The sequence below is a fragment of the Sorex araneus genome, chromosome 1, assembly GCF_027595985.1.
Source record: "Sorex araneus isolate mSorAra2 chromosome 1, mSorAra2.pri, whole genome shotgun sequence".
In the NCBI taxonomy this organism is placed as follows: Eukaryota; Metazoa; Chordata; class Mammalia; order Eulipotyphla; family Soricidae; genus Sorex; species Sorex araneus.
Genome location: NC_073302.1, coordinates 40,701,748 through 40,712,381, shown reverse-complemented (window position 1 = coordinate 40,712,381; position 10,634 = coordinate 40,701,748). Strand labels below are relative to the sequence as shown.

General features: G+C 52.2%; 1 protein-coding gene across 1 annotated transcript; it reads right to left on the bottom strand.

Annotated features, from left to right (window-relative positions):
• Positions 1-859: 859 nt before the first annotated feature.
• Positions 860-1,729, bottom strand: LOC129405681 (U2 small nuclear ribonucleoprotein B''). Its single transcript, XM_055142722.1, has one exon. The coding sequence runs from the start codon at positions 1,665-1,667 to the stop codon at positions 990-992; it is 678 nt and encodes a 225-aa protein (XP_054998697.1). The 5' UTR covers positions 1,668-1,729; the 3' UTR covers positions 860-989.
• Positions 1,730-10,634: the final 8,905 nt, after the last annotated feature.

Here is a 10,634-nt window from a genome sequence, read left to right as displayed (position 1 = left end):
CTAGTTCAGCCCTTTTGGAAAACCGTATGGACGACTCTCAGAAAACTAGAGGTTGAGCTCCCATTTGACCCAGCAATACCACTGCTGGGAATATATCCCAGAGAGGCAAAAAAGTACAATCGAAACAACATCTGCACATGTATGTTCATCGCAGCACTGTTTACAATAGCCAGAATCTGGAAAAAACCCGAATGCCCCAAAACGGATGACTGGTTGAGGAAACTTTGGTACATCTATACAATGGAATACTATGCAGCTGTTAGAAGAAAGGAAGTCAAGAATTTTGTAGTTAAGTGGATGGGCATGAAAAGTTTCATGCTGAGTGAAATGAGTCAGAAAGAGAGAGACAGACATAGAAAGACTGCACTCATCTATGGTATATAGAATATCAGAGTGGGAGACTAATACCCAAGAACCGTAGAAATAAGTACCAGGAGGTTGACCCCATGGCTTCGCGGCTGGCCTCACGTTCCGGGGAAAGGGCAACTCAGAGAAGCGATCACCAACTACACTGTAGTTGAAGGCCATGTGGGGGAAGGGAGTTGCGGGCTGAATGAGGGCTAGAGACTGAGCACAGCGGCCACTCAACACCTTTATTGCAAACCACAACAGCTAATTAGAGAGAGAGAACAGAAGGGAATGCCCTGCCACAGTGGCAGGGTGGGGTGGGGGGGAGATGGGAGTGGGGAGGGTGGGAGGGACGCCGGGTTTACGGGTGGTGGAGAATGGGCACCGGTGAAGGGATGGGTTCCCGAACTTTGTATGAGGGAAGTATAAGCACAAAAGTGTATAAATCTGTAACTGTACCCTCACGGTGATTCTCTAATTAAAAATAAATAAATTATAAAAAAAAAAAAATTTCACTTTTCCTTCCTCGTCCATCTCCAATTATCACAATGCCCAGGGTAAATGTTATCAAAAAACAAAACAAAACAAAAAAAACCCACTATAAATAACACCGAGTCCTTTAAAGACAATAATCTCAAATGTTATTTCTTGGCATAGGTAATCTTCATGGCATGGGATGGTGTGATCTTAAATCCCTGTAAGGCATCCCGGGCAGCTCCAGCCTGACCATCATTTTCAAATTCAACAAAAGCAATGTCATGTCTTCCAGGTACCAAACGTACTTCTTTAAAACCAGGGAATTGATTAAACAGCATGGATAACATCATCTCATTAGTCTCTTCTGGTAAATTATTAAGGAATAAAATATAGTTTGGAGGGTAATCAGGAACCTGAGGATTTTGTGCTGAATTTCCTTGGGTATTGGCTGAATTTGGTGTTCCCAGACCAGGCTTCTTGTTTGCAATTGCTGCAGTCTGCTCCACAGTTTTGGCTTTTTTCTTTTCTTTTTTCTTTTCTTTGTCAGCAAATGTGCCACGCATCTTGGATATTATATCAGAATCTGTTTTTGCATACTGGATTCGCATTGGTTTACCATAAAATGGAAATCCTTGTAACTGCCTTAAGGCATTAGTGGATGAACCAAGCTCCTTAAATATAACAAAAGCTTGTCCCCTCATCTTCATGGTCTTTAGAGCCACAATATCTACCACATGGCCAAACTGAGAAAACAGGGCATACAGGGATCTCTTTAGTTCTTCTTTTTTAATTTTGTCATTCATATTATTGATATAAATTGTGTGATTTGGTCTGATATCCATATTTGAGTCAAACTTTTCAAGCACCGGAAGACGGCGGACGGCGCGCGGGGCGGAAGCGGGACGGCCGGCCTCAATCTTTCTTTTTAATTTTATTGAATCACTGTGGGATAGTTACAAGCCTTCATGTTTGTTTGTTTTTGTTTTTGGGTCACACCCGGCGATGCACAGGGGTTACTCCTGGCTCTTCACTCAGGAATTACCCTGGCGGTGCTCAGGGGACCATATGGGATGCTGGGATTAGAACCCGGGTCGGCCACGTGCAAGGCAAACGCCCTACCCACTGTGCTATCACTCCAGCCCCACAAGCCTTCATGTTTGGGTTACAATCACACAATGATCAAACACCCATGCCTCCAGTTCACATTCCCCACCACCAATATCCCCGGTATACCCCCCCTTTCCCACCTTCTCCCTGCCTCCATGGCAGACAATATTCCCCATACTCTCTCTCTACTTTTGGGCATTATGGCTTGCAACACAAACTCTGAGAGGTCATCATGTTTTGTTCATTATCTACTTTCGGCATGCATCTCCCATTCCGACTGATTCCTTCAGCCATCATTTTCTTAGTGATCCCTCTCTATTCCATCTGCCTTCTCCCCTCCGCTCATGAAGCAGGCTTCCAGCTATGGGGCAGTCCTCCTGGCCCTTGTATCTACTGTCCTTGGGTGTCAGCGTCATGTGATGCTATTCTATACACCAGGAGTAATTTCTGAGTGCAGACCTACCTTTAGGATCGCTGGGTGTGATCCAAAAAAAAAAAGGTTAAAAAAGAGAGATTATGCAACCCCAAACTGGGATATGAGTAAGTCCAGAATAAAGCATACCTCATATTAAAACTTTTTTAGGCCTCACCTGGCCATACTCTGTCTTACCCCTGGCTCTGTGCTCAGGGATCACTACTGGTGAGCTCGGAACCACATGGGGTGCCAGGGATGGAACCCAAGTCAGCCACCTGTAAGGCAAGTGTCCTACCCATAGTATTCTCTCTCTGGCCTCAGACTAAATCATTTTAAAGGAGCTACAGATTGGCTGGAGCATGTGCTCTGCATGTGGGAGATCTAGGAGATCCCTCAAACATTGATAGGAATGGTCCCCACTCCATGTTATCAGAAGGAGGAGGAGGAGGAGGAGGGGGAGGAGAGGGAGGAGGAGGAGGAGGAGGAGGAGAGGGAGGAGGAGGAGGAGGAGGAAGAGGAGGGGGAGGAGAGGGAGGAGGAGGAGGAGGAGGAGAAGGAGAAGGAGAAGGAGGAGGAGGAGGAGGAGGGGGAGGAGAAGGAGAAGGAGGAGGAGGAGGAGGAGGGGGAGGAGAGGGAGGAGGAGGAGGAGGAGGAGAAGGAGAAGGAGGACGAGGAAGAGGAGAAGGAGAAGAAGGAGGAGGAGGAGGAGGAGAAGGAGAAGGAGAAGGAGAAGGAGAAGGAGAAGGAGAAGGAGGAGAAGGAGAAGGAGGAGGAGGAGGAGGAGGAGAAGGAGAAGGAGAAGGAGAAGGAGAAGGAGAGGAGAAGGAGAAGGAGAAGGAGGAGAAGCTTTAAGTAACAATTTCCTGTAGGAAAGAGTTTTATAAAGGTGGGGTTTCAGGTGCTGGGTGCACTGGAGCAAAGAAGAAAGTGGATATCAGATTTAAGGGGGCCAAAGAGATGGCTGAATGGGCTGAGCACAGGCTTTGCATTTGGGAGTCCAGAGTTCCATCTCCAGCACCTCATGGTACTCTGAACACTGCCAGGAGTGACCCCCAAGCACAGAGCTGGGAGGACCCCCCTGAGTGTTGTCAGGAGAGCCCCTCCCCTCAATAAAAGAAGGAAAAGCAAAGATAAAGAGAGACTTATGGGGCTGGAGTGATAGCATAGCGGGGAGGGCATTTGCCTTGCACGAGGCCGACCCGGGTTCAAATCCCAGCATCCCATATGGTCCCCTGAGCACCGCCGGGGGTGATTCCTGAGTGCAGAGCCAGGAGTAACCCCTGTGCATCGCCAGGTATGACCCAAACCCCCCCCCCAAAAAAAAAAAAAGAGAGAGACTTATGAGGGGCTGGAACTATAGCAGAGCGGGTAGGGCGTTTGCCTTGTGGGCAGCCGACCCAGGTTCAATCCCTGGCATCCCATATGGTCCCCTGAGCACCACCAGGAGTGATTCCTGAGTGCAGAGCCAGGAGTAGCCCCTGTGCAGCACAAAAAAAAAACCCAAAAAAAAAAAAAGAAAGACTTATGAGAAGGTAAGGAACGTGGCTCAAGTGGTAGGTTGAGCATATACCTAGCACGTGCGAGGCCTGAGTTTGATCCCCGGCACTGCATGACCCCCACGTCTAGGACCTCAGACGCCATCTTTGGGTGCGTCCTAGAGTCTGGTGTGGCCATTACTTTAAAAAGAAAAAAAAAGCCATATGAGAAGGATGCAAGAGCGAGTAAGGTGTGTCTAGGGAGCGCTGGAACATTTGGGGCCTGGCCGGGTGCCTGCGTCTGAGGGTGGTGAAGTCTTGGTTATTTGGCGGGGTGCGGTGGGGGTGTCCCGCCACCCAGGCGATGAGCTGCGGCTGGTAGATGAGACGTTCCAGCCAGACAGACCCTAGGCAGGGAGCATGGATCCAGTTCTGCTTCCTCATTAGCACAAAGAGTCTGAGCAAGCTATTCCCCAGGTGTCTTCATGGCGGAGGATTAGCGGTGGAGAGAACTAATCCTCACCTGGCAGGGCTGATGGGAGCCAAGATGGAGCGGGGAAGGGGTGTGGCAAGTGACAGGTAGAGAGGAGCCCTCAGAGGTGCAAGGACGCCTGTGTAAGGAGGGGTACACTGGGGGAGAGGTAGTACAGTGGGGAGGGCACTTGCCGGGGGCGGCACTCAGCTGACCCAGGTTGACCCCCACATGGTCCCCTGAGCCCCGCCTGGAGTAAGCCCTGAGCACAGAAGCAGGAGCAACCCCTGACCACAGCCAGATGTGCTCTCCATCTGGAAAAAATAAAGAAGTTGGATCCTGCACTCCCATCCCTCCTGCCCTGGCTGCCTGACGCCTGATGCCAAGATCCCACTGGAAGGGTTGGGGGTGGGCACACGCCCCACGCCCCCCCATCAGCAGTAAGACGGACGCCCAGTGCGTCCCTCCCAGCCCTTCCTCTTCCATCCTGGCCTCTCACTCAGCTCCTGAACTTGACTCCTTCCCACTTCCCCCCGGGGGCCGGGGGCGGGGCTGCCCTGGGCACCTGCTATCTCTGGCTCCATCAATGCCAAGCAGCGGCTCAATGAGCCTGGGGGACCCAGGTGTGACAGGGCCTGGGTGGGGGCAGCCTCCTGAGGACACGCTAGCCTGACCACGTCCGCCTGCAAAACACACACTGCCCCGGGTGAGGGAACCCCGCTGGGAGAGAAGCAGAGTTGCCAGGGAGTCAGAGGGGACAGCGGGTAGGACTGCAGGGGGGTTGGGTCTGGGGTATCCCGGGTAACTCAAGGCCCCCAGAGGCTGGGCCCAGACCTGGGTGCGCCTCACACCGGCACCTGTTCTAGCCTGTTTGCTCCGCTCTGCCTCCTCTCAGCCACTACCCCAGCACCCCCTTGGCCTCTTGCTCGCTTTCTGCCGAAGCCGAGCCTACCATTTTGGGAGGGAGGGGCGGGGGCCCTCAACCCCTCCCACCACACCCTCTCCCCTCTGCCCCCCTCCTCAAAATGTCCAGCCACAGCCTTTGGGCGACAGGGAGGGATGAGACTGGGCATTAGCTCCCCCTGCTGGAGGCCCCACGTAACTCCAGCCCCTCAGCCCCCCACCCCTCACCCCTTCCCTGCCGGGCTCCCCTCCTCTGACAGCATGCCCTCCAAGGAATCCCTCTTACAGGTCAGCTGGGCCTCTCAGTTGGGTTTATGGACTTGGCTGATGGCTGTTGGCTCTATCAGCTTCCAGCCCCAGGAGAATTCCTGAAACACAAGAGAGCCCGAGGGAGGAGGCGTGGAGGAGGGGGTTGCCCGAGTCTGGGAAAGAGGGAAAGATGTGTGGGCTTCCCCCTCAGTCCTGGAGACACTGATGCTCACCCCCCCACACACAGGCAAAAAGGGGTTTGGAAGGGAGGACAGACGGAGGGACACTTCCCCAGACTCATGGCGGGCAGGCCTTGACCTGCAGTGTTGTTTGTTTCCTTTGAAGCTCAGTCCAGGAATTCTGAACACCTCTGTCTGCTGGGACGGGCCTGTGGGGCAGAGGGCAGGTGGCAGAGACCTACCTTTCTCTCTCTGTCTCTGTCTCTGTCTCTCTCTATTTCTTTTTTTTGGGGGGGGTGCTTTTTGGGTCACACCCGGCGATACACAGGGATTAATCTCTGGCTCCGCATTCAGGAATTACTCCTGGTGGTGCTCGGGGGACCATATGGGATGCTGGGAATCGAACCCGGGTCAGCCACATGCAAGACAAATGCCCTACCCATTGTGCTATCGCTCCAGCCCCTCTCTACTTCTTTCTTCCTTTTTTCTTTCCTTCCTTCCTTGTTTTTTCTTTCTCTCTTTCTTTGTCTTTCTTTTTTCTACCTTTCTTCTTTTTGTTTTTTGATTTTTGTTTCTTATATATGGGTGCACTAGAGGGATAGCACAGCAGGTACGGCATTTGCCTTGCACACGGCCAACCCGGGTTCTATTCCTCTGTCCCTCTCAGAGAGCCCGGCAAGCTATCGAGAGTATCCCGCCCACACGGCAGAGCCTGGCAAGCTCCCCATGGCATATTCAATATGCCAAAAACAGTAACAACAAGTCTCACAATGGAGACGTTACTGGTGCCCGCTCGAGCAAATCGATGAACAACAGGACGACAGTGCTACAGAGCTACTGATTTTTGGGTCAGACCCGGCAATGCTCAGGGATTACTCCTGGCTCTGCACTCAGGAATTACTCCTGGTGGTACTCAGGGGACCATATGGGATGCTGGGAATAGAACCCGGGTCAGCCGCATGCAAGGCAAACACCCTACCTACCTGCTGCGCTATCGCTCCAGCCCCTCTACCTTTCTTCTTTTCTTTTCTTTCTTTCTCTTTCTCCTTCCTTCTTTCCTTTTTTCTTTCTCTCTTTTTTATTTTTCTTTCTGTCTCCCCTTCCTTTCTTCCTTCCTTCCTTCCTTCCTTCCTTCCTTCCTTCCTTCCTTCCTTCCTTCCTTCCTTCCTTCCTACTGTTGGGGCCACACCCAGTGGATGTTCTGGGCTTACTCCTGGCTCTGTGCTCAGGAGACTAGATGTGGTGCCGGGGTCAGCTACGTGCACGCCGGGCTCCTAACCCCCTGCCCTGTCTCTCCGGCACCCACACTGAGATCTTTATCCACCACCCAACAGCACAGGGGTTGTCTCTGCCCACTGTCAGGAGATCCTGCTGCCTAATATTCCAAACCCCTCTGGGGAGGCGGAACCTACTTCCCCCCAAACGCAAACGCTAGTTGGCTCAGACACTCAGAGCCTCAAGAGGCCCCTCGGGTGGGCTGTGGGCACTGCCGGCTCCTGCTCAGCAGCTTCTTGGGGCCACTCTAGGCAGCAGCCCCGATCCTGGGGCATGGAGGGAGGTGCCAGCCTGCACCAGCGCCTTGGCTGTGCCCCGCACTGCAGCCCAGGACATCCCAGCAGACCAGACCACCGGAGCACCTCAGGTCCTTGAGAGAGAGAGAGCCACAGCCTTGCCCCGCCCGAGTTTGGGGGGGAGGGTATCCGTGCCCAGATGGGAGCCAGCCTTCGGGGAGAGGCTTAGGAAAGCTGCTACAGCTCTGTCAGCCATCAAGGAGCTGTCCCCGCAGAGCCCCCAGTGACCTCCCAGAGCTGACGCGCCCCCTCCCCACCACCAGGAGATACCCCTGCCAGGTACAAGCCGGCTCCAAGCAGAGCTGTCTGTGGCCGCCTCCAGCCCCTGCACCCGGCACCACGCACCCCTTCCATGCCCGCCGCCCCCCTCCATGAGGGCACTTCCGGGCCCATATGCGTGCACGGCCAAATAGGAGGACCTCCCCTCTTCTGCATGGGGCATGTCCTGGCCCCGGAGGGAGCCGCTCCACCCCACGGCCCTGGGAGTGATTCAGCGAGCGGCCAACTCGTGGGACCTGCTGATCCAGCGGGATGGGAAGCCTCAAGCTGACAGCAGTGGCTTCAGGGGACCAACACCCTGCGTGGGGCCCGCCCGCCTGCACTGCCTCCAGCACCCCCAGCCCTCTATTTCCACCCGTATCCTGTCCACACCCTCCCCTGGGACCCATGCCACAAAGGAACCTCGACTCCTTTCCCACTGGCATCCAGGGCACAGCGTCTATCCACCTGTCTCCTCTGGGGCTCACCTCCCGAGTGTGCCCGTGTCTGGGCCAGCGCACACTTCTCTGCCTCGGAGCTCTGAAACTGAGCTGCAGCCTGTTGGCGCCCCGGGGACACCTGCCCGCTCTCCTCACCCCTGTGCAGGCCCAAGTGTTTCCCCAGGAGCCCTCCTGCTCCCCCACCGACTTCCATCATTTTAAAAAATTATTATCATTATTTTTAATTGAATCACCATGAGATACACATTGATACTGTTGTTCATGATTGGGTTTTAGCTATACAACATTCCAACACCAACGTTCCCAGTTTCCCTCTGGCAAGACTGACTCTTTTTCCCCAGCCTGACTCCTCTCTGTCTGTCTCTGTCTCTGTCTGTCTCTCTCTCTCTATCTATCTCTCTCTCTCCCTCCCTCCATCCTCTTGGCTTTCAGTCTCTGAAGCCAGGCGCTTCATTCTGGGACTAGGCAAGCCGAGTCTGTCTGTTCTTTCCCTCTCCTTCCTGTACCCCCAATTGGAATCGTATCCCCAAGACTTGGAATTTCCTGAGGATGGACAGAGGCAGCCAACACCCACAGGGAATCAGGGAGCCTGGGTCCCCCATGGGGGTAGCTTACCAGATGCAAGGAGCTAGGAAAGCCCCCACAGAGACAGACAAACAGACAGACACACACACACAGAGCATCTTTATACCCCATTCACCACCATACCCCAAGTTCTGCTATTTGTTTTCTGAGTATCCCGCCTGCACGGCAGAGCCTGGCAAGCTACCTGTGGCGTATTCGATATGCCAAATACAGTAACAAGTCTCACAATGGAGACATTACTGGTGCCCGCTGAAGCAAATCGATGAACAATGGGATGACAGTGCTACGGTGCTACAGTTGTTATTGGGGGTGAGGATGGGGTTTGGGTTTGCGGGCCACACCTGGCAGTGCTCAGAGGCTATACTTGGTTCTATGCGCAGGGATCAGTCATGGCTTGGCGTCTGAGTGGAGGGACCTTATGTGGTGTCAGGGATAGAACTGGGGCCGGTTGTGTGCAAGACGAGAGCCTTACTTCCTGGACTTTCTCTCTGGCCCAGGTGCTGCCGTTGGAATGTCCTCTCACTCCTCCTGGAAGGCACACGTCTCTGTAAGCCCACGGCCAATGGGGGATGTTTTTTAAAACAAGCATCTTATACCAGGAGTAGCACACCACATTGGATGGTATGGACAGTAGAAGGCAACTGATCTCTATTAAGAAATATTAATACACAAGGCTAATTAACCTGTAACAGCATGTTAGTAATCTCTTATACCGGGGCGTAATGGCACCATGGTGAGAGACAACAATCTTCACAGACTTTCTTCTAAGGAAATCTTTTTTGATCATTTTTAGCCAATTATTCAACAAGCCATACAAAATAAATTATGTATGGCCGGCTATTGGTTCAGGCTTGGGTGGTGGTTGGAAAAATTGGAAATAAAGGTGGTGGGAAGGTGTAATAATGGTCAGATTGGTGTTGAAATTATTTTCCTTTTTTTTTTTTTTTTTTGCTTTTTGGGTCACACCCAGCAATGATCAGGGGTTACTCCTGGCTCTGCACTCAGGAATTACTCCTGGTGCTGCTTGGGGGACCATACGGGATGCCAGGGATTGAACCCCGGTCAGCCACATGCAAAACAAACACCCTACCCACTGTACAGCCCTGGTGTTGAAATATTGAGTGTGATAAATCATCGTGAGCAACTGCATAAAAATAAAATAAAATTGAAAAAAAAACACAGAATAAAATATAAATAAATAAATAAATAAATAAATAAAAGTCTCTCTAGCCATCTCTATAGCTTGAAAATATAACATACAGTGGTTCGGAGCATGTCTTTGGCCCAGCTCACGGATACATGCTTTGCTGCGTGTGGGAGGCGGGAGTTCAGCCCCGGCCACTACTGGAATATCCGCATCCCCGGCAGAAGTGACCCCAGCACAGAGTCAGTAGCAACCTCTGAGCATCGTCAGGTGTGGCCCCAAAACAACAGCAAAAGTAATGAGAGTGGCCTTTGAAGCCAGACTCGGGGGTTCAAATTCCCAGCTAGCTATTCCATCTCTTCATGTCTTGGTTTCCACATTTGTCAGGAGGAGATACTGGGAGCCACCTCGTGAAGGGTAGGGTGACTGCTGAACAAGTTGATCACACACACAAGGTGTTTTGTGGGCCAGAAGGGGGGCAGGGGGATGCCCATGGCAAGGCTCGCTTCAGGATTTATAATCTTGCGTGGCTCCCCTTGGCATAATACACAGCCCCTTCCCCCGCACTGGCGAGACCCCTCACATGTGTGCCAGAGTTCAGTTACCTCCTCGCACATTACCTCAAATACCTGGACACCTTTTGACCCTTCGACCCTCTACTCTGAACTCCCTACCCCACGGTATGCTAGTAAATGCCTAACAACTGGCTTTCCGGATAAGGTGTGTGTCTGTGTATTTACAGAAGTTTACTAAGAATTTCACAGACGGAAAGCTGTAAATTTTACAGTTGTAAACTTCACTCAGATAAAGTTTATTATGAAATGTATTCCTATAATAGAGCCCCAATTACAAATAATACCAAAATAGGTGGAGCGCTTTTTTTTTTTTTTAATTCTACATTTTCTGGGCTCAGTAACTCCCCAGAATGCGTTCTTTGGTTTCTGTCAACCCTTCTCTCTGGAGCCAGCCTTCAGCTGCAGTTCGTCCAGG

Bases quoted from the DNA above. Each gene is read 5' to 3' on its own strand.
- LOC129405681 (XM_055142722.1), bottom strand. From the start codon at position 1,667: ATGGATATCAGACCAAATCACACAATTTATATCAATAATATGAATGAC.